Here is a 23,897-nt window from a genome sequence, read left to right on the forward strand (position 1 = left end):
GCTTGGTGGCTGTGACCACTTCTCTGGGGAGGCTGTTCCAGTGCTCAGCCACCTTCTGAACAAAGAACCTTTTTCTAATACCCAAACCTAAACCTTCCCTGACTCAGCTTCAGGCCATTTCCTTGCATCCTATCACTGGGCACCACAGTGAAGAGATCAGCATCTGCCCCTCATCTTCCCCTCACAAATTTGTAGATTGCAATGGGGTCTCCAGGCTGAACAGACCAAGTGACCTCAGCCAGCTCCCCCTCAAGGCCCTTCACCATCATTGTTGCCCTCCTTTGGATGCTCTCTCCTATAGCTGAATGTCTTCCTCACACTGTGGCACCCAGAGCTGCCCCCAGCACTTGAGGTGAGGCTGCCCCAGTGCAGAACAGAGGAGGACAATCCCCTCCCTTGTCCAGCTGTGCCTGATGCACCCCAGGACAGGGCTGGCCCTCCTGGCTGCCAGGGCACTGCTGGCTCGTGTTGAACTTGTCATGGACCAGGATCCTTTCTGTGGCTCTGTTTCCAGCCTCTCATTCCTCAGTCTGCACCTACATCCAGGGTCACCCCATCCCAGGTGCAGAATCCTGCTGTCACACACAGGACAGAGTAAATGCCACACACTGGATTTGGATACTGGGATTTAGTGAATAACCACCAGGACCACCCTCCTTGGCTGTGATCTGCTCCTGCCCCAGCAATATGTTCCTTGGGTCTCTGCTTCCCAGCAGGGAGGTCACTCCTGCTCAGGAAGGTCAGGCATGAGGACATGCTGGTTCCCACTGTGCTGCTTCTCACAGTTGCCTGTTCAGTCACCACTGGCCAAGGTCCCATCTCTGGTCTGCAGGATATATTCCCTCCCACCAATCCACACACAGCCTGCTGTCAACTCACGCTGTGAATCAAGCTGGTTCTGTCTGTGGCAGGAACTTACAGCAAGGGGGTGTCCTGAGGCACCACAGATTCTTGCAAATGCAAACACCACCGTCCCTGTGCCCTCACCCTGCTTCCCTTTCATGCACAATTAATTATATGGTCCATTAACAAGCTTGTAGGAGCAGTCCTTTAACAACATTAATTATTCTGCTGCTACAGCAGAAATGCAAAAAATTGTCCCTGAACAGCCCACTGTCACCTGCCCCGTCCCCCGAGAAAACCAAAACCTTAAACCAGGTTCCCCTGAGGGCAGAGTGAAGTAGGCACTGTGGTTCTGGACCTGCCAAGGGACAGGTGGGATGGGACAGAAATGTGCTGGGCCCAGAATGAGCTGCTTCTGCAGCGAACAGCTCTGACAGGATGGGCACATCATAGGTGCTGCAGCTCTTGCTCTTTTCTCAAGCTTTCACAGCCAGCAGAGGTGAAGAGGGGGCTCCTGAGAAACACCTGGGACTGTGGAAGCTGCTGGAGATGTCAGGTGAAGAGCATCTGATGAGGCAGCACACAGGACCAGGCCTGAGTCAATGCTCTGAGCTGAAGCAGCAAGGAAAAGATTTAAGGACTTGGTGACCAGATTTGGAAAGAAGAGACATGAAAATAAAATGGCAATGACAGGTATGTGAGAGTATATGGATGAGAAAGGCATGGGGAGGTCTGGATGAATATTAATGCACATCTCAGGGGTGAAAATTGTATTCCTACTGCCTGTAAGGCATTTGTTTGTAATGTGTGCATAAGCCATACATCTGCTGTGTTAGGCTGAGGCTAGAGGAGGGCCGCTGCAGCCACCTCAGCTGCTGCAGGACTCTCAAGGCACATTCAAACAGGACTTTCAGGGGGACATGTACAGCTTGTGCAGGAGAGAAGGATGCAATGGTGCATAAATCAGAGATCATTCCAAAGAAGAGGTGAGGCTATTCTTGTTTGAGAACTGGCCACTGGTTTGTAGGAGTATCTTCAGGGAGAGGAGTCTGAAATAGAAATCATACATGTGCCTTATAAAATGGAAGAAAAGGGCCAGAAGAGGGCCAGAAGTTCTACAATAATAGGAAAAAACAAGTATTTTGTATTTCCATAAAATGTAGGCCTGGGCATGGGCAGGAGTAGGCAGTACAAGATCTTAGAATGGGCGACTCATTTCTGGTGGCTCCAATTTCTCATAAAATATTATTTTGACAACTTGCCTTCTTTTATAAACCTTGTCTCTCACAGATACCCGTTCTGAATGGGCTTGAGGGCAACTATTCAACCCAGCTGATGAGGGGTTACTGTGCTAAATGCCTGTGTTTCTAACTTAAGACTCGAGTCTTAGTTCCTGTGGCCTCCATTTTCAAAGGCTCAGTCTAACACATCCTAAATTAACTCACCAGGCAGCAGGGTATGAAATCGGACATGACCGATCGATCCTCGAGCATTGATCCAAAGCTAAACTAATGGAATGTAAAGAAAATGTAAGACTCTATTGTACTGTAAAAGCTGCCTGTTTAGCCATTTTACAAAATAAAACTCCATTTGGGAGCTGGGTGAAGGTGTAAAGTTCAAAGAACTGACTAAAACAAGGCATAGGGACTTCACAAACTGCTGCTGAACAGATTAAGCCTTGGGGGAATGGCTTTATTAGATGCCACTGACTACAATAATTGCATGATAATTTTGGCTAGAGGCACCATCCTATCATCCATCCTATCATCTGATGATTTTTAAACTGTGCATGAACAGTTTAGACAGAGTGATCTTGGCACCCAGCTGCACAGAACTGAGAAGCCCGTTCAGTGTATCACGTCTATGCTTGGGCTCTTGGGGAAAAGGAAAAAAAGGAAAAAAAAAGAAGATGTCCTAGGACTCCCAAAGAGAGATCTCTGAGAAATAACAACAAGCAGTTCTGCATGCTCCTTCTGCAATGCTCTAAGAGATTAACCAGGGGCATTCTCCTAAGGTAAGTGGCAGAAAAATAATTCTTTCTAGGGCTGTATGGAGCACGCAGGTGCCTGTCAGTCTCGAAGCAATGCAAATTAAAACCATGAGTATTTGCATCTTAACATTTAACTTCTGACAAGAAATTAAAAGTTTAATGCTGCTATTTCATACCTCAACTGATGCAAACATGGCATGAATGTCACATAGAAGTGATTTGAATAGTAGCTAATGACAAGATGATTTTTAAAGTAGCAAAATCAAAAAATAAAGGAACTTCCTCCAAGAGAAATTATGGATTTCCATCTGGTTCTAACTGATTACATACATGAATTTTTATTGTTTGAAATAACCATACAAAAATACTTGGGCAGACACAAAGCTAGATGGTATAATGAGAAATGTCTCAGGTATGTACTTTCTATACTGAAAATGATATATTTCTATTCTACAGTGCTAGTGGTATAGAAGAGGCTGTACTACTAGAATTTCTAGTCTACTAGTAAACTGGAAGTAATGATATAATTGATATTTAAGATTGCTGTCTTACAGTAAACTGAAATTACTCTGTTAGAACTCAATTAAGACCAGGGAAGGGGACAGAAATGGAAAAATTAGAAGCGTGTTGCTATGACAAGGTTGTGAAGTAGTTTGTGCTGATTTCTTAGATATGCTGGCTTTTGTGGCTCTAAACTAACTTCTTTATTTTATACTCAGTATTCACTGTGTCATTATTTATTCTGAAAGTTCTATCAGTGCAGAGCTGAGGGGAAGTGTCCTGGTATCAAGGGCTCACTTAAAGAGTGAATTTATACCATTCCTACAATTTCATTTCTTCTGTTGGCTTTTATAATGCAAAGGTAAGGATAGTTACTTAAACAATGGTGGAAACAACTCAAGAAACAAAACTCTCTCGAGCCAGAGTGATATGTTTAGACACCTCCCTTGCCCTGAATAGTTACATCCACTTTCTGTTCCAGACATAAACTTTCTGTTCCAGTTTCTGCTGCCAGAGAATTTCATCTTTGGGATTAAAACATATTTATCCCTGAATTTACATTGTAGCATCACACATAGGGTTTTGTTGTTTGGCTGGGGTTTTTTGCTGAGTCAATCAATTTCAGTGAGGGATCAGCCACTGGCAAGGCAGTGAATATGCCTAAAGCTCCTTTGCTTAACTGTTGCATTGGACTACAATAATTATTGCTGACTTTCTGTTTTCCTCCTGTGTCTCATTGCAATGATATGCGTGGGAGGAAAGGAATGGGGAAACAAGATATTCTGGGTGCATAACAACACCTAAGAGATTGCTTGATTAGATGTGTTTACTCAGCCAGTTCCATGTGTGAAAATTCAAATTTGCAGACCAAAAACAGTCCCAGCAACATAATAATAAAGTCTGTAGGATGCCTATGCTGAGAATGACTTCATTGCCAGTTACAACTGAATTTTTTTTACTTGCAGTGTGGATAAATATAGCCTTGAAGCAAAACTGAACTTCCTGGGATCATGTCATGAGCCAAGCTGTATTAATAATGGTGATATCACCCAGCTATGCTATCATTTAAATATATACAAGATTTTGGGCTCATCAACCAGCCAGATCTTTGAAAAACATCTTAGAAATTGTACTTTACTAAAGGTTGTGGTTTAGTGGAATTTGGGATGTTTTGAAAGTATTGTAGCATAAAAGAAATTCAAGTGTGAACCCTAAGGTAGATATGATCCCAGTTGCTTCAATAATTTATTGTCATATTAGCATAAAAAGTTCCAGGGGCACAACACCAAACATGCAGGTGATTCACAAATAAACAGTCAAATATCTTGCATTTCAATTCCCCACATTATCTGAAGCTCCAAAAGAAAAAAGCTTCAAAAGAAGCAGCTTGTAAATCAAGCAGAACACAGACCAATTTGCTTGTGAATCAGTTTCTGGGACAGAGACAGTTAAAAAGATTTTCACACACTCACTGTTAAAAACCTCCACATCGCTCTGATTCAATTACCTCATATGTTACAATTTATAATTAAGATGCAGCAAAACTTGATGCATAAAAATAAAGGTATTAACCCTAGGAGCACTCAGTTTATTGATATTACCCTAGAACTGAGACTGCAAATGTACAGCTATGTGTAAATCAGCTGTGTATTTGTAGTTTCAGAGAGAAACTTGTGAATTGTTACCCAGGTAGATGGGGAAAATGTTGGATGGATGGCACTAAAATTGCTACTACCTTAGGGTAAAAAAAGAAACTAAATCACAATTATAGGACGCTTCTCAAAACTTCATCCAAAAAAGTAAAGCCAAGAACATAATTTATTGTGGCAAAACTATGCCAAATCCATAGTCAATGTGGAGTGAAGTGGGTGTAGAATTAAACTGTAGTTGGCAAATGATTTGCCAGGTGGGAAAAAAGTCATCTTCATTTGTAGTGGGAAGAAAATAATATAAAGCTATGGGCAGTTATGAAGTACTGTGGTTTATAGCTGAAATAATATCTCTTAAACGTAAAATAATCTCACATGTACATCTTTGACCAGTAACCATGAAGTTTGAATTAATCTAAAGGCTCAGTAAGCAGAAAGTAATGATGAACATCTAAGAGCTCTCCAGCTACCAGAAGAATATATGGGAAACACAAATATTGAAATTAACAAAAACACTCAAAAACAAACAACAAAAACTAAAAATGGCCATTTCCAAAAGAAATCCACCACTGCAGGAGAATAACTTTTTTTTCCCCTCCAGATATGAACTTCTGACCATGGGGGACTGGAACTTGTTGGGCAGCATCCTTGAAGAAGTGCACATCCACTCCACCATAGTTGGCAAAATCTGGCTCACAATCCTGTTCATATTCCGGATGCTGGTGCTGGGAGTGGCCGCTGAAGATGTCTGGGATGATGAGCAATCCGAGTTCATCTGCAACACGGAGCAACCTGGCTGCAACAATATCTGCTACGACAAAGCCTTCCCCATCTCTTTGATCAGATACTGGGTACTGCAGATCATATTTGTCTCCTCCCCGTCCTTAGTGTACATGGGCCACGCACTCTACAGGTTGAGGGCCCTGGAGAAAGAGCGGCAGAACAGGAAAGCCCACCTGCGGGCTCAGCTCGAGGACCTGGAGCCCATGCTCGAGGAACACAGGAGGGTGGAGAGAGAACTGCGTAAGCTGGAGGAACAGAAGAAAGTGAATAAGGCACCCTTGAGAGGGTCCCTGCTGCGCACCTATGTCCTACATATCCTGACCCGGTCCGTGGTCGAGGTGGGCTTTATGATAGGTCAGTATCTTTTATACGGGTTTCACATGTCTCCCCTTTACAAATGCACTCGGCCCCCCTGCCCTAACACGGTGGATTGTTTTGTGTCCCGACCCACAGAGAAAACCATCTTTATGGTTTTCATGAACAGCATCGCCGCCGTCTCCCTCTTCCTCAACATCCTCGAAATCGCCCACCTGGGCATCAAGAAGATCCGGAAGAGCCTGTGCGGGCAGCCGCTGTGGCCGGCGGGCCCGTCCGAGGAGGATCCCAGCGCGTACAACTCCAAGAAGAGCTCGGTGGTGCCCCCGCCGCCCTGCCTGGCCAGCAACGCGGCCCCGCCGCGCCCCGCGCCCGCGCCGCTCCCGCCGCCCGCGCCCGCCGCCCCCGCGCCGCCCCCGGCCCGGCAGCACCGCGGGCAGCTCCGGGCCACGCCGCCGCCGCGCCGCCGGCACCACGGACAGCACCAGCCGCCCTCGTCCAGCAGCGAGGAGGCGCCGCGGGCCGCCCCGGCGGGCGGAGGGGCGGGAGCGGCGGGAGCGGCCGCAGCCGCTCGCCGGGCGCCCCGCAGGCAGAGCCGGGTGAGCGCCTGCCGCGATCTGGATGAGGAGCGCGGCGACTCCCCGGACAGCGGGCACTGCCCCGGCACCCGCAAGTCCAGCTTCCTGTCCCGCGTGCTCACCGGGAGCCGGGCGGGCAGCGACAGCGAGAGCACCGCCTCCCGCCGCGGCTCCGGCCCCGGCCCCGGCCCCGGCCCCGGCCCCGGCCCCGGCCCCGGCTCCGGCTCCGGCTCGGAGGGGCAGCGCCGCGAGGAGGGCGCGCCCAGCCCGCCGGCCGCCGCCTCGGGACGCCGCCTGTCCATGGCAAGTAGCGCCCGGGACGGCCCGCGGGAGGGGGGCGGCGGGGGGCCGCGGCAGCCCGGGCCGGCCCTGGGGAGGAGGGGGCGAGCCGGGGGAAAGAACGGCTCTGGCAGGACTTCCAGCACAGCCCCAGCCCCTCGCGGCCCCCCGGACAAAGCCAAGCTCCCAAACGCTCGGCCCCCTTCTGCCGTGAAAGCAGGAATACCAGGGAATTGCTGAGCCCCGAGGAGCTCTAAGTCACCGAATCCCAGCTTCTTTATATACTCATTCCATCATCCCAATCCACTCGACGAGGATTGTCCCAGGGAAAACTTCTTCAGCTCCAGCCAGTGTAAGAAAGAGAAGCCAAGAATGCATTGAGTTCAATGGCACAACTTCTCTCGGTTTCAGGTTTGTCTCAGAGGTGGTCTTCAAGTCGAATAATTGTTCAATGAATGAATCAAAAGATCTACATGTAAAAATCCCCACCAAATAATTGTAATGCCAGAGCTAACGACTACAGAGATGCCTTTTCAGCAGCTCCTCCTTTTCTTTGGCCACGTGCTCTAGGCTCTTTTACAGTCATAATGTTGGCAAGTCATAGTGCTCGCATTCAAGAGTCAACAAGACTTTCTTAAAAGAGGTTTGAATTCTGGTGGTCTCAGATCACAGGTTTGGTTCTTTGAGAGCACAGAGGCTCCTTTACGATCGCTTGCAGTAGCAAGCCCATAAATACCTTTTTATAGGGCATGTAATAAATAAGATTACTTCACACAATGCTCAAAGTCATAGATTCTGTTCAATTCTTTTTCCTCACTCTTCCTAAACAGTCCCCTCCCCCCCCCCCCCCCCCCCCATTTCTTTTCCTATATGCAAAACAAACAAAGCCAACAAACTTCAAATCTTTTCTGGTAAGAAACACAAGGCTCCGTTACACTGCTGATCCAAAAATTGCTTGTGAGTTCCAGTTTCCATGGGGTTGCAGTTCCTACAGTAAGCCAGTCAGCATAAGCCGTGTTAATTGTCACTCAGGTGCAATTTAACCACTTTCCACTTCAATCTTTCTAATACAGATAGAGGGCCTAGAGCCTAATCTGTTGATCTGCTGGCTTTAGATACTCAGATAGAAGGATCTTTTAAAAGGTGAATGCAGAAAGTTATTCAAAGCAAGACAGAATTGCAGTAGCACTCTCTTGAGAACTCACAGAAGTTGCCTGGCAGCTTTTCCTAGGTAATGACAATGATTCCACTTTCCAGGGGAGACCTTCAGAGACATATATAGTCAGTTTGAAAAACAATGTCATTATTCGTGAAAGTAACAGTCTTCCAGCATGCTGTCTTTGGAGATCATTATGTATAGGACTTGTGCTAGCAATTTAAACTGTGACTGATGAAGGTATGCTGCCTGGTGCTTCCTGCTTACAGCATTCAATATTTAAAAGTACAGGTACTTCTTAATTCCACTGAGGCAAGGTTTTGGCAAATGCACTTTATTCTGGCACTGCTGCAGCATTTTTAGGAATCCTGATTTCAGTACACAAATATCCTGGTGCATCATAAATATGTTGAACCTGGATATTAAAATCTGAATACTCTTCCGGTCTGTATTCCTCAGTTCCTACATTAACTATTTAATTTGGTCAAAGGCCCTCAGCAATGGCTTGATTTGTTTTACTATTGGTTTCCAGAAGATGATAAACATGTATTAATGATAGAATCACAGAATTATTTGAGTTGGAAGGGATCTTAAAGATCATCTAGTTCCAACCCTCACCCTGTCAAGGGACACCTTCCACTAGACCAGGTTGCCCTAAGTCCCATTAAGTCTGGCCTTGAACACTTCCAGGGATGGGGCATCCTCAACTGCTCTGGGCAACCAGTTCCATCACCTTGCCACCCTCACAGTCCCTCTCCAGCTCACTTGTCAGCTCCCTTTTACTTACTGGAAGGCCACTATTAGATCACCTTGGAGCCTTCTCCAGGATGAACAATCCCAACTTTCTCAGCCTTTCCTCAAAGGAGAGGTAATGTTTAGATAAAAGAAAAATGTGTATGATTATATTAAAATCGATTGATAATATTTTTTAGTAAGTACTTAAAGTAGCTAATATTAAAAAAAATTCAAATGAAGCATACAAAAACATTGCCCACTGCCATCCCTGATTAACAGTGACTTGCAACACTAACGCAAAAAAAGTCAAAGTACAGACACTTCTTAACATAACAGTGAATCCACATGCACAAACATACTTTAAACAGACAAAATATAGTCTATTCTAACCGGGATCTTAATAATCTAAGCTGGGTAGCCTAGGAGCAGAATTGACACTGTTCTTCGGTTTTCTTTGATAAATTTCCCAAACTATCATCTTTAGTTCCATACTGGTTCAAGTTTTTTCTTTTTCCCCCTCATCCACACCATTCTGCCAGAATTTGTCTGTAGCATTCTTTGTATTAGGTTAAAAGAGAGAGAAGCATCAACTCAACATTGAAAAGATCACTTTCTACACCTCAATAACCATTCCAGCAGCCTCCAACCAAACACATACCCATGTTCTGTGCTAGGACAGCAGGGCAGTTGCAGCTGCCCACAAACACCATAATTTTCTTCCTAGCTGAAAGAAACCCTCAAAGTTACACAAAATCCATCCACCTGATAGTGCAAGAGTCTTCAGACAAGTAAACTGCCCTCTGTGAGTTCTGGCACTGAAAGCACCAAGCAAGGCTAAGGGTACAATTTATGGATGCTTGACCTTCAACCAGTGATGAGCTTTTTTTCTGACCGGTATTACCAATGCCATTTCCACACCAAAACTGAATCTCTAACAGGCAAATAATAATCATTAGGGACAAATAAATGTGTTATAAATTACTTCTCATTATGTGTTGGACCCTGTGGATCAAACTGTGAAGACCAGGTGATTGGCTGGGTCATATAATGGGATTTCTTTCATAAGTACAAAACTGCATCTCTCAAAGAGAACAGGAAGTTTGCCTTTGGCCTTCCTCTTTGGAGAAAATGTTATTTTGGACCCTTAGGAGAGAATGCATTTAATTCTTCACTGAAAGCCCCTATGAAAGAGCACAGAAGGATATTGATTACAAAACATTTGGCTATCAGGATTCCTCAACTTTTCCAGACTTCAGTTCAAACCAGACCAGCTCTAGATCTAAAAAAGAAGAAATGCCCTTCCCGTCGGTAGGATTTACAGACCAACCATGTTTGGCCACAAACTAGAAGGCTATTTAAAACTTCCTTGCCTGGAATTGGTGGAGATGAAGAGCCATTTCGTTGTTTCACATCCAACTGCAGCATAAACCCCTGACAAAATATTTACATTGCAACTGTTTAGTTTTACACCCAAACCACTCACTCTTCATGTTCTGTTCCATTTCTTTCATGTGGCATTATCCAAAGTTAATAATTATTCAGACCAGGAAGCCAAAGTCAGAGACAGAAAATCTAAAAACTTATTTGATTTGTTGGGAAAAAAGAAGGCCTTTTTATGAGCCTCTGTTGGTCAAGCTTTAGGTTTATTAGATTCTGAAGACAGACCACCAAAACTGGACCTTCAAGCACATAGCAAAGCAAAGGTGGAGAATCAGTGCATGACATGAGCGTTGTTTCCAACTGATTTCATTCCACCTAAACACAATGACAAGAGCATTGCTGACTATACAGATGATCTAATCTCAATAGAATGTTACAAAACTCTATACTGACGGGGATTCCAGCAACTGCGAACAGCTGAAGTCAGACTATCTGCATGTCTCCAAAACCTTGATCCTGTGGACCACAGTCAGCATGCTTTGAAGTGACAGAAAACATTTTGTTCATTGATAACTGTCTCCAAGCCAATAATTTTCAAGGCTCACTTAGAGGATACATCTTAAAGAATAAACAGCATTTTATCTTCTCAGAGATATTGTGGGTACACACATAGTTCTGCCCTAAGGTTTGCATCTCTCACCACATTTTAACTTTAATTTCAGGGGAGATAGAGCTATGGAGCAAAAGGGCATCTTCTGCATGGTGCCAGGCTGCCAGACTCCGTTAGGTGAAGCAGGCCTTAAATGGCAGCTTTTCACACACAACTGAGTGGAAAAAGCTTCACTGAATTTAGTATATCCATAATCATAGCTGACAGACAGGAGGTGGATCCACAAAGGTGTGAAGGAATTATGCTGCTGTCCATAGGACTCTGCACATGAATTATATTCTGAGAAAAAGACCTCATAATTTGCACCAGTCAGGGTCTTGAGTGGTGGATAATACATGCTTAAGCCTGATAAGATTAATAGACTGATACAGTCAAAGATCACTTTATAACAAGTACTGATACAACTTGTGCTCTCTTGAAAATAGGCAGGGCCAGGAATTACAGCCCAGAATAGGCACCTGGCTCTTGGAGTATTGCACTGAGAGGTATTGTCTCCCAGCATCCACATGCAAGACTGTGTCAAGCCATTAGGACCACTGAATAACTCTTCTTATCTCTGGGGGCATGAAAAGCAGACCTGAGCACTCCAAATGAACAATTAGAGAAAATTGCAGCTTTACTTCCAAAGGCACCGTTTGCCAGAATCAAGCAGTCTGCCTTCCTCCTCACCCATTTTCTGCAAACCAGGGAGTGATTGCAGAATGATCAGACTGCTCAGCTGAGGTGACCACAGCCTGACTTTCCATCTTCAGAGTGTCACAATGTCTTCCCAACTCAATAGCTGAATGTAATCACTTCTACAAAAGCTGGAGGCTGTCTGGTATTTCATTGCTAGCTGCACTGGAAGTCTTTGCTAGATGTGTTTCCTGCCCTTCTAAAGCAGAGGATTCCAGTTCCATGCTACCTGAGCAGGATGTCCAGCATCAGTTCTTTTTGGTCTTTACCTATGTGATAGCTTTCTAAAGAAATCTATGCTGTTCTCTAAACCCTAGGAGTTTTAATTTGATTAACTGGGATTGTGAATATTTACACTAGATTGACATCTCTCTTCACAAAGGCACCAACTTTCAGATGACTTGGAACAAATCACAGAATCACAGAATTTTCAAGACTGGAAAAGACCTATAAGATCATCTAGTCCAGCCGATGTTCTAACTGTTCAACTAGATCATGGCAGCAAGTGCCACATCCAGTCTTTTTTTGAATTCTTCAAGGGATGATGCCTCTACCACCTCACTGGGTAAATAATTCCAGTTTCTGACCACTCTTTCTGTGAAGTATTTCCTTCTTACTTCTAACTTACATCTAGCTTGACACAACTTGAGACTGTGTCCTCTTGTTCTATCCGTTGTCGCCCAGAGAAAGAGGCCGACCCCCAGCTCACCACAGCCACCCTTCAGGAAGTTGTAGAGAGTGATGAGGTCGCCCCTTAGTCTCCTTTTCTCCAGGCTGAACAACCCCAGCTCCCTCAGTCGCTCTTCGTATGGCTTGTGTTCCAAGCCCCTTATTAGTTTCGTTGCCCTCCTCTGGACACGCTCAAGTAACTCGATGTCCCTCCTAAAGTGAGGGGCCCAGAACTGGATACAGTACTCCAAGTGAGGCCTCACCAGTGCCGAGTACAGGGAGAGAATGACCTCTCTGTTCCTGCTGGCCACTCCATTCCTGATACTGGCCAGGATGGCATTGGCCCTCTTGGCTACCTGGGCACACTGCTGGCTCATATTCAATTGACTGTCAACCAGCACCCCCAGGTCCCTTTCCATCTGAGCACTATCCAGCCATTCCGTCCCCAGCTTGTATCGGCACAGGGGGTTATTATGGCCGAAGTGCAATACTCGGCACTTGGACTTATTGAAGTTCATCCCGTTTGATTCTGTCCATGCGTCCAGCTGTTCCAAGTCTCTCTGAAGAGCCCTACACCCCTCTAGTTGATCTACACTCATTCCCAATTTAGTATCGTCAGCGAAACTACTAATAAAAGACTCTAAGCCCTCATCCATATCGTCAATAAAAATATTGAACAAAACTGGTCCCAACACAGACCCCTGAGGGACACCACTGGTGACTGGTCGCCAGCTAGATGTGACACCATTCACCAGCACTCTCTGGGCCCGGCCATCCAGCCAGTTCTGAACCCAGCAAAGGGTATTCCTATCCAGACCACGGCCGGCGAGTTTGTCTAGGAGTATGCTATGGGAAACAGTGTCGAAGGCCTTGCTGAAATCCAGAAAAACAACATCTACAGCCTTCCCTGCATCCACTAGCCGGGTTACCTGGTCATAAAAAGTGATCAGGTTAGTTAGACATGATCTACCCCTCCTAAATCCGTGCTGGCTGGGTCTGATACCGTGGCCATCCTGCAAATTTTGCATGATGGCACGTAATATAAACTGTTCCATTATTTTGCCAGGTAATGATATTTGCAACCCATGCCTGAGCCTGTATTAAGAGGTTATGTGTTCTACTGTGCTCGTGCTCTTTCTAGAGTACCCAAGGGTATTCCAAGAAGATGGGGGTTTGACATTATCTAATGTTTGTGTTTCTTGATGAAGCCATGATAAGTTCCTATATCTAAAAACAAAACTGGAAATCATTAGAAGATGTATAATGATCTTAACAACCAAAATTACTAGACCAAGACTTCCATAAAGAAATCTTAGGCATTTTAGGCACTCTAGACTTTTGTTTTTCAAGAAGTGCTTCATCTTTCTCGTCCTCTCCTCCAGAGTATCCTGTGCTTTCACAGTGTCATTTTAATAAGTCTGTATTTTTGGCTACAAAGTAACAAATGCATCTTTAAAACAAGACTCCCTTCTTATGATGAATGAAGGGAATAAAATTAACAATGAAGCAGATGGTGACACTGATACTCTCAGATTGCAGAATTAGTGTGAGATAGGGCTGCTGATTTTATTCTTTTGCAGAGGAGAAAGTCTCTAGGGCTGAAATCCTGGTTCTGTCAAAGTTGTGAAAATTTTACAATTCACTAGGTTTGGTTTCCTTCATTGCACTGCTCTTTTATTCCTCCATGCTGTTCAATTTTTTCCTGCTTCTCAATTCTCCATTCAGCTTTGAGCCTCTTACCCACTGGGAGAACTCTCCATAGTGAGCAGGATAGGGAAGAGAAAGCTGCTGTTCAGCATGAGTGCTTGCCATCTTCTTCAGAACAGGGCATGTTTACTCAACCTTTCAGCATCGTGCAAGGAATAAATACTCACTCATTTAACTAGCTCACCTGCTCTTGCTTCTGGGGCTGCAACCGCTTGATAAGAGTGAATGTACGTTGAAATAACAAACCTGATAACCATGGAGGAGTTATTTATACAGCTGAGCTCCACCAGGAAAATCTGCAGATGGGGTAAGGGACTGGCAAAGCCCTGTGTTCCTCTAGGATTTCTGAGAATCCTCAAAAGTATTCACATTTACACCTGCTGTGACTACTGCTGGTTTTGTACAGTTTTTCAGTGTAAACACCTCTTTAAAAAAGAAATAAATCCCACAGTACTTGTATTTTATTCTGCCCTGGAGCACTCAGAAGAAACTTGTGGTGATGACAGCAAATATACCAATTTTCCTGCGAAAGCCACTTGGCCACCCAAAGGTAACCATTCACCACTTGCACAAACACAGATAAACTTTGGGTATCAGCAGCAGTTGAGCACTAATGAACCTCTCTGAGGATCTGTGCAACAAAAAACAAATAAGCTGGGTTTTAGAAAGCAGAACTTGTTTAATTTAGTCCATCTTTGTAAGGTTTTAAAGAATTTAAAAAAGATACAAACCTCCTTACCAGGTACAGGAAGAGCTACTAGGGTGGGTTCACCGATTTCAGACAAATTACTAAATCACATAATTATAGAATCAGAATGATTTGGCTTTAAAAGGACCTTAATGATCATCTAGTTCCAACCCCCACACCCATGGGCAGGGCTGGGTGCCCATCCCTCCCACCAAACCACATTGCTCAAAGCCACATCCAATCTGGCCTTGAACACTTGCAGGGATGGTGCATCCACAATATATCTTTTCCAATGCCTCATCACCCTCACAGTAAAGAATTTATTCCCAATGCCCAATCTAAACCTACTCTCAGTTTAAAGCCGTTTCCCTTTGTCCCATCACACACCCTTGCTAACAGTCCCTCTACAGTTTTGCTGTAAGCCCCCTTTGGGTACTGGAAGGTGCTGTAAGGTCTCCCTGAAGCCTCCTCTTCTCCAGGCTGAACAACCCTAACTCAGCCTGTCTTCATAGGGCAGGTGTCCCAGCCCCTCTGGCCATCCTCCTCTGGACTTGCTCCAGCAGGTCCATGACATTGTTATACTGGGGCCCCAGAGTTGGATGCAACACTCCAGGTGAGGTCTCAGAGGAGCTGAGTAGAGAGGGACAATCACGTCCCTCAACCTGCTGGTCACACCAATGCATTAATGTATTTATTTTGGTTCAAAATCAAGGTGTTCCCCCTCTTCCCCCCCCCCATTAGCATTGAACAAAGCCCTACAAGGTAAGTATGTTGTCAGCTAAACACCAGATTCCCTTAACGAGATACATGCTGGGGTTAATTACTATGATAGCCTTTCTTTTTCTCCTTTAAACCAACGCAGTTTTGTGCTTTCTTTCTCTTGTTATCTTTCAGAGCATGCTCCTAGAACTATCATCCATCATGAAAAAGTAAGGACATTCTAAGGAGAAGAAATAAACTAAGGGACTGAGTACAAACTGCCTTCAGCAGAGAGATGAAAAGCAGATTTTCTGTCATTATGTTCCCCTGTCCCACTGCTGTAATGCTAAATTGATAACACAGTTTGAAAAAGCAAACACTTTATTCCTCCATCTCATGCCAATCCCAGCTGTGCTGTACTCTGACTGCTGGTGTTATTGGGTAGCTCACTCCACAACTCAAGATTTCTCTCACGTAGATTGAGCTGATCTTGCCAGTGTGTGCTGCCACTGCAGAAACAGCCTTGTGTCTTTGGGGAGCATTTTGGGATGCACAGCTTGTTGTGCATGCTAGTGGTGCTCATATCAGAAACCAGGCTGATCCACAGAACTTCAAGGTAGCCTAAGACCCAAGGCACTGACAAGAAAGGAATAGTTTGATTTGAAAATAACCTGGAAGGCTATGTGGCCTCTATCTCTCCAGACTTCAGCAGCTGATGAATAAAAAAACAGAAGAAACACTCATGGAATCTGAAAGGACAGAAAAGTAAAGAGAGAAAAAAACAGCTGAAGAATATCTGCAGCTTTTCTGCCTGTGCTAATGCAATCCTCAAACTCTGATAGAGCCTTTCCATGCTAACGTGGCCTCCTCATAGCTAATGCTTTTGTATTCAAAATTGAAACTAAGTGATATCAGACAATTTACTTTAAGTGCAAAACATCTATGCTTTCCAGTTTGCTGTTTGAGAAGATCACATTGTGGTCACAAAGATCCTATTTTTTTCACAGCCTCATTAACTCATACAGAGGAACTAAAAGACAAGCAAAGCCAAAAAGAGCTCATTTCAGTTTGCTAGTACAGCCTAACTGCAGAAGGTTGGCTTTCTGGGTTCTATGCAGCCCAAAGAAAAGCAGCTCTTCCACTGGTGTGCTTGGAAAATAAAGTACCTTCTTCTGACTGTCCCTGATCCTGTTTCTGGCCACATACCTAAAGCTGGTTTTATTTGTCACAGTTCACATTTCACAGTTCACATTTGCTATCATCTCAGGAGGGAATGATGCTTGGAACAAGTTTGTTTGCTATGCAGCTTTCCCTATGCATAAAAATCCTCCATGACTTGACAACTCTAAGGCAAGGCTAGCAGAAAGCAGGAAAATAACTCAAGCATAAAGATTGCAGTGTTTTGGTTTTTTTCAAGAGCACATGATTTACATTCATATTCTGTGATGGTGGTCACAGGGGTTTTCAGGTGAGGGAAGAGATGAGAATGTTGACTCCATGTTCAGAAGGCTTGATTTATTATTTTATGATATATACTACATTAAGACTATACTAAAAAGAATAGAAGGAAAAGTTTCATCTCAGAAGGCTAGCTAAGCTAAGAATAGAATAGAAAAGAATGAAAACAAAGGTCTGTGGCTCGGACAGAGAGAGAGAGCCAGCTCTGCTGTGACTGGTCACTAATTCCAAACATCCACACGAGACCCATCACAGATCCACCTGTTGCATTCCTCAGCAGCAGATAACCATTGTTTACATTTTGTTTCTAAGGCCTCTCAGCTTCTCAGAAGGAAAAATCCTAAGAAAAGGATTTTCATAAAAAGATGTCTGTGACAATATTCTGCCTCACTAGAAACTCATTGACAATTTGCCTGTGCATGTGTTCAGAATTTTAAGGGAAATACTTGAAATGGAGGCCATTAAATGCCAGCAACAACTGAGGGATGAAGAAACATCTTTGCTAATGTACTCTGTCTGCTGCCAGGCTGCGTAGATGTGGTGGATACAGCCTCTGACAGATTTGATGGGGTGAGAAGCCTTCTTCATATATGCTCAACAAGAAGACGCTGAGGTTGGTGGCCAAGGGAACACAATTGATGGTCTTCTGTCTGGTGATAAAAAAGCCTGGGAACCTCCCTCCAGCAGCCTGACCTCCTGCTCATGCCACAGAGTGTCATCCCAAGTGTGTGGGCCAGGGCAGGATAACTGGTCATGCCATTCCCCCTCCCTGGGTCTGCTCCCGCCAAGCTGCTGAGCAGGCTCCCAGCTTGCATCCAACACAAGAGAGAGGTGGCAGATGCGGGACCCCCACAGCACAAACACCTCCTCACTGGACCCCATGTCCTGCTTGTGGTAAATAGCATCTAAAACTGTTGTAATTCCTTCTTCCCTTTCTGGCTTTCCTGCTAATGGTCCATGGCACAAGTTTTCTCTTTCAGGGAGGAATACTACAGAGATTTTTTAGCTATGTTTTGTTTCTACACAAACCTCTCTCAGTTTCTCTCAGGTTTTCCTTAAAGGGGAAACAAACCTCAGCCTCTTCCCTTACTCTCCAACAAGTACACTGGCATTTTAGAAGACCAAAACAAAGACTGAGCAGAATTGCCTTAAGTCATGTACTAGGGGAACGAGTATAGATACAGCTTATTTGATCTTCCAAAAAAACTTATTTCATGTTTGCAACGGAACACCCTGGGCTGTTCCTGCAGATCAAAGGTAGCTTGGATCCCTGGATCAAAGACTGCTAGTGAATTAGCAGTGGGACCATGTGAGTAGAAGCCTCTTCATTAGTCCAGAGATTCACCTGGCAGTAACAACTGTTTCCAACCCATCCTGCTGCATTTCACTACAACCTGCGTGTTAACCAAGCCCCGAGTTAACGTCGATTTCAGAGTCACAATGAGACAATTTACAATACATAATGATATGTCTTTATTTCATCAACAGAAATGGTGTCTAGACAAAATTCAGTTAACACTAGCAATTCAAATGAATGAAAAGGGTCGGGTGGTTTTTTTTCATTTTTGTTTTTTTGCACAATACTGTATTTACAATGAGTAAATGACATTTTAAATTCATTAGTTCATAGCAATGCTTTCTTCCAAAAAGGTAAAAATTCTTAGTAACAGAGAGTAAGCATCAACAGCCACCTCATTTATTTATACAATAAAAATCACAAGAAACCACAGTCACCTAGAAAAAAAAAATAAAGACAAGCTTAAGAACTAGTACAATAAAATGATGCATTGAATTAAGTTACATTAATCGCATAGAATTTGTGTAAAAAGTATGTAGAAAAAACACCTGATGTAACCTGTTACAGTCATTGACCAGTTATGAGAGGTACAGAGGGTTATACAGGTAGATATGTGTGAAAACTGTCCATACTGTTTGACCTGGGGAGGAAGAGAAGAGGGGTTGCACCCCCTTGCATACACTGATAAAACCCTGTTTTGAATATGGCCTCTGAAGTTTGTAAGGCATATATAAGAGGTGCACTTGTAACCAACTGGTTCTGGAACAAACTCTTAGGGCATCCTCACCCTTGAAATCAAAGGTGATGCTTGCAACTTTGAGTAAACAACCACGCATTGAGTATCACCAAAGTGTTTAGTATCATTCCTGCTGGTCTGAGGGATCCAGAGAGCTTCAGGCAGAGCAAGCGCAGCAGTGAGAACAGGACTGAAACCATGCACATTCCTCTTGGGCGCATCACAGCCGCAGGGTACCACCAGCCTGGGCAGGGGGTGCCAGCCACAACCCCAGCACGGGGCAGCTGCTCCCCCCTGTGCCCACATCCCCGAGCACGGGCTCCTCTGGCTGCAGGGATGAGCCCACTGCCCACGGCAGCCCCCACCTGGCTCCCTCCAAAGCGGGGGAGTCGTTTGGGCTCGTAGCCTGGGACCATCTCTGCTTCTAAGCAATCAATGAAATCAAACACTGCCAGTTCCCATTGCTATTTTGGGATGTTAGTTTCTTTCTGCATGCCCTTAATTAGCCAAAAGGGACAACAGTGGCACTGCACGAACCACACAGAGACTGTCAGTTATGGCAAGGGCTCTGCCCACAGTCACTTAAGTTTGCACAAGAACAGGAGTCATCTAACTGGCTTTTTAGCAGTCGTTTGGTTGGGGTAATAAGCTTATAAAAAAGGTATTTTTAGCATTCCTTCCTGCCAAAAAGTGATTTTGTTTGCAAAAATGGCAATATTATTAATGTAATACCTTAAAATGCTCATCAATAATTGACTTTGATATAAATAATACCTATCTTGGTGGAGTGTAGGAAAATACTGTACACTTAATCTTTGCAAGTAATGCCATTAAAATTTTAGGAGTAAAGGGAATAATTATTCTACAGACCACCAACAACAGATCTTTTAAATATACACACAGTATTTGAACATATGCATATACACATATATTGTATTCTACAGCATCAGACCTGATGCCTGAGTCATAAAATACTCCAGGGAGTATTATAAATATACATATATGTATTATAAACAGGAAAATACACAAACACACACTCTGACTAGAATTATAGATGTATGTATACATACATACATACATGTTTTCTATATATGGATGCAAAATTAACATGGACTGTGTTGGCAGAGACAAAACTGAAATGAAGTCAAAATCTGTTGAGAAAATTTTTAACAGGAAAGAGAGCAGAAATTCTTTATGTTAATAGAGTTTCACCTCACTTCTGATAAAAATAAAACTGCTCCATACTTAGCAGATCCCCTCCTTATGCAAAGCCGTTGCTCATACTGAGTTAAAACTTCTCAAGGCAGCCCTAAAATAGAGACTTTTAAAATGCTGTAGCCATGGGCTACAACATTCACCCAGAGGCACCTTCAAAAGCATCTCAGATCAGGGAAAAGAAAAGGTGGAAGCAGCACTCCTTGTTGCAATGGTAGAGGATGTCAAGTGGAGCAAAATGTGAGACTGTGGAAACCTGGCAAACATCCACTCTGTCTCACTGCAAAATACACTATGGGTCTCCTATTCTGTGAACACACCCCTTGCTCTCTGCTCAACACCACAGCAGTGGATTAGAAGACACAGATGAGGATGTGGTGTTGATTCTGGAATTGCAAGGCTTCACCATGCTTTCTCCTAGTGGATCAGTTTTCATTTTATTACAGGATTATAGTGATTCCAGCATGCAGATTTATTTTTTTTTTTGTTTTATTTACTAGGCAGTCATGAAGTCACATATTAAAAAAATTAACTATATATCTAGGCATTTTAACTTCTATTTAAGCACTCTTTAGGATACAGACATGATGAAGTGTCACACTCCAGATTAACAACCACAGTATCAGCATTAATCATTTCTCTGGCAGGAGTTAATCCACTTAGCAAAGTTACGTATCTCGTTCCCACTCTGCTTTTTAAAGAGAAGTAGCAGTTAGCATACTAATCACTGTGGCTTGCTTTTGCAGCACATTTTACTTCCTTGGGAAAAAAAATAATACAGGGATTAGATCCAAAAATATAGTGCATCTTAAAAGCAGCATATACCCTTAGAAAGACATTTAATAAATTACTTGTACAATATATAAAATAATAGTTTTATACTGCAGCATCAAACTCTTGACGCCTGAGTCATCATGTTAGGAAGTCAGTGATATAAATACTGGGATCTCCTGATAATACAGCCAACATTTTTGCTTTTGTTTTGTTTGTTTTCTGTTTTGTTTTCACTCTTTTTATTTTAAATTTATTTTTTCACTACCTTTTTGTTCCAGAATCAGCTTGCAATGAGCTTTAATTGTGTTCAAGGCACCCCCAGAGAACGCAGAGAAACAAACACATTATATAGTGTAGTACTCACCTGACAAAGCATAACAAGCCTAAATGAAATGAGGTTTCCTGGCAATACAAGTATAGCAATGGCAGAGGAAAAGGAGGACTAGATACAGACTGGACAGAGCTCCAAGGACTCACGTGCCCATGGGAGCAGAGCAGTGCTCAGAGGGGAGATAGAGTCTCACCATGCCATTCCCAAGCAATGCCCAGCAGGAGAGATGCTGCATGTATCCTCTTCGACAAATGCAAAGAGATTCTTAGGATCACAGTGACCACTGGCCAAACTCTTAGAATTCTGCAGTCAGATTTTTTTTCGCTCTTTCCAATGATGTTTTGTGGTCATTGGTTTGACCTTGTGAGACAAGAATGGTCGGGTATGTAAACTGATGTCCAGGTCTGAAACTAATTCTCCCAGTATTTTCCTTTAAACGTTAGCCCAGTAACTGCTTTGAAAGCCACATGGTTCAAAATAGCAAAAAAAACCTCAAAACAAAATAGAAACAAAAAACAACCACCACCACCACCAAAAAAACCCCACTGAAAAACCATGATACATGTAAATATAGGAAGCAATGACACAAAATCAGCCACTTCTAATGAGAAAGAATGAAATCAAACATCCAGAAAAGCTTGCAGGGGAGGGAAAGAGAGAGACGAGAGAAAGGTTGAGGAAGAGACACTTATTTGAGCAGTGGTTTTAAATATCAGTTCCCAAGGTAGAGGAAATCAAGGGACCCAGCACCAGTATGAGGCCAGGTCAAACCTAAGAGCTGCAGCGCAATGGGTTGTGGGGGTGGGTTTTTTAAACCGTCGGAATGAGGTCAAGAGTACCAGTTGCACATGAGTTGTTAGTAGAGTAAATCTTCATGTCAGGAAGCAAGTTAAAACTTGGTTTTATACTCATAAAACATTCTATCTATTCATATATATAGGAGGTCACTTAAAAATAAAAAAGGCAACAGAAAAACATCTTTAAAATACTGTGTCAGTTGACCCTTCCCTCCCACCCACCCCCAACCCCCCCGCCAAGTAGCTATGACTCTATAATGTGATTCACATTTAGTTTTAAATTCTAGCTTTCACCATGGTCTCATAGAAACAAAACTTCTCTGCGAAGCACAGAACTGCTTTGCAACGTCAACAAATTAAAAGGAAAATCAAATCCCACCCCCCCCCACCAAAGAGCTTCTCAGTGAAGTTACCTGCAAAGGATGGTTGGGAGGGGGTTCAGATATTTTTAGGTTAAGCTCTTTTAAAAAGAAAGGACAACTCCTCCCCCTTTTTCAACCGTCTGAACTAGGAGTTTATGGCATTTGTATATTTTTGAACATTTAAAGGTAAGGATTTTGTACAGTAATGATTAATACCTAAACATAAATATTCTCCTACATTATATACTAGTTTTCCTTTGTACATGCGGGGAAAAAAAGTATTTTCAACAAACATGGCACATGCTATATGCAGTTCCTCCTCAGTAGCTTGGCTACAATTACAATAGTTTGCATGAGGAGGATAAAAGCAAGACTTTGTGGCGAGTGGGCGACAGTCCATGAGCACAGTCTGAAGATGGAAGAAAGTGGAGAGAGGGAGCTGATTCCTCCTCCAGGGTTCAAGATGCTGATCTACTTGAGTGCCTCAAAAAACCACCAGCGCACACCTCTAGTGTAAACGTTAGCACAGAAGAACACATTATCACTTAGTGCTTCTGAGAAGCTGCTTCCCCACACTTTTTTTTTTTTTTTAACAGGTGTGAACAGCTGGTCATTTTTTTTCAGCGAGAACAAACAATATCAGCCAATAAAGCACATGACAGTTGTCGTCGATAAAGCCACACAACCTGGCACACGTAGGGCAAAGAACCACAAAATAAAAACTCAGTACACTTAGAATAGTAATAATTATTAAAAAAAAGCATTAGGAGGTTGTTCTTCTGTCTACACTGTACATACAGATGTTATGCTTGGAAAGCTGCTGTCTCACACAGTCATAACATGAGTCAACATTAAGATACAAGTCCAATACAGTTACAACTAAGCCAATTCACTGAGTAGTCTCCTTTGAGACAGCACTCTTTTAGCTGCAGTTTGTGCTGAGGGCAATGCTGCAGGATGAGAGGATCCTGGAACACAACAATTTGATGGGTAAGTGACCAAATTGGGTGTTGGCAAACGTATGCTTTGCTCTTAGAGGATACAGTGCTAGCTGGACTTCCGTAAGGAAGCCAAAGTCAACAACTAGGGGTATGATCCTGCAACTCTGCCTACCTAGGCAGGGTCAGTAACTTCACCAGACCCAGCTCTGCAACTTGGGTCTGGTGGGGAGAACAGGTAATGTCTGAGGACAGCTGAGGTCAGGCTCTGGGGACTAGCCGGAGCAGCAGTTGCTTCCATGAGTAAAGGATGCAGAGTGGGGCTGGAGAAAAAGCCCCCAGGTATATTGACATGATCTCTGTTTGCTTTACTTCGTGGAACATTTGATGAATTGATCCAGTTGTCAAATACACTTTTCTCTAAAGAGTGAAATATACTTTCCCCTATAAGACTCCAAAAGCATCATTAACAGCACTTAAACTTGGTTTGTGAAACAGAAAGAAGTGTAAATATAAAAATAATTCAAGCAGATTCTCTTTACAAATTGTATAGTGAATTCAGTATTTGGCAAGACTGTTTTTACTACATAATGAGCTCCTGAGTGTTTGTCTATTAGATAAAAATTTTCTATTTCCTTTAAGCCATAAAGCAAAGAAAACCATATACTCAAG

At 43.5% G+C, this 23,897-nt stretch overlaps 1 protein-coding gene across 1 annotated transcript; it reads left to right on the forward strand.

Moving 5' to 3' along the window:
* The first annotated feature begins 4,390 nt into the window (after positions 1–4,390).
* On the forward strand, positions 4,391–7,393 carry GJA10 (gap junction protein alpha 10). Its single transcript, XM_063153383.1, has 2 exons — positions 4,391–6,426; positions 7,350–7,393. The coding sequence occupies exons 1-2, from the start codon at positions 5,526–5,528 to the stop codon at positions 7,391–7,393; spliced, it is 945 nt and encodes a 314-aa protein (XP_063009453.1). The 5' UTR covers positions 4,391–5,525.
* Positions 7,394–23,897: the final 16,504 nt, after the last annotated feature.

The sequence above is a fragment of the Melospiza melodia genome, chromosome 3 (assembly GCF_035770615.1).
Source record: "Melospiza melodia melodia isolate bMelMel2 chromosome 3, bMelMel2.pri, whole genome shotgun sequence".
NCBI lineage: Eukaryota > Metazoa > Chordata > Aves > Passeriformes > Passerellidae > Melospiza > Melospiza melodia.

What these genes read in the sequence shown, in the direction of transcription:
- GJA10 (XM_063153383.1), top strand. Translation starts at nt 5,526, where the DNA reads ATGGCCATTTCCAAAAGAAATCCACCACTGCAGGAGAATAACTTTTTT. An exon ending in CCCGCCGCCCTGCCTGGCCA is followed by an intron (nt 6,427 to 7,349) that starts GCAACGCGGCCC and finishes TCTCGGTTTCAG; the next exon opens with GTTTGTCTCAGAGGTGGTCT.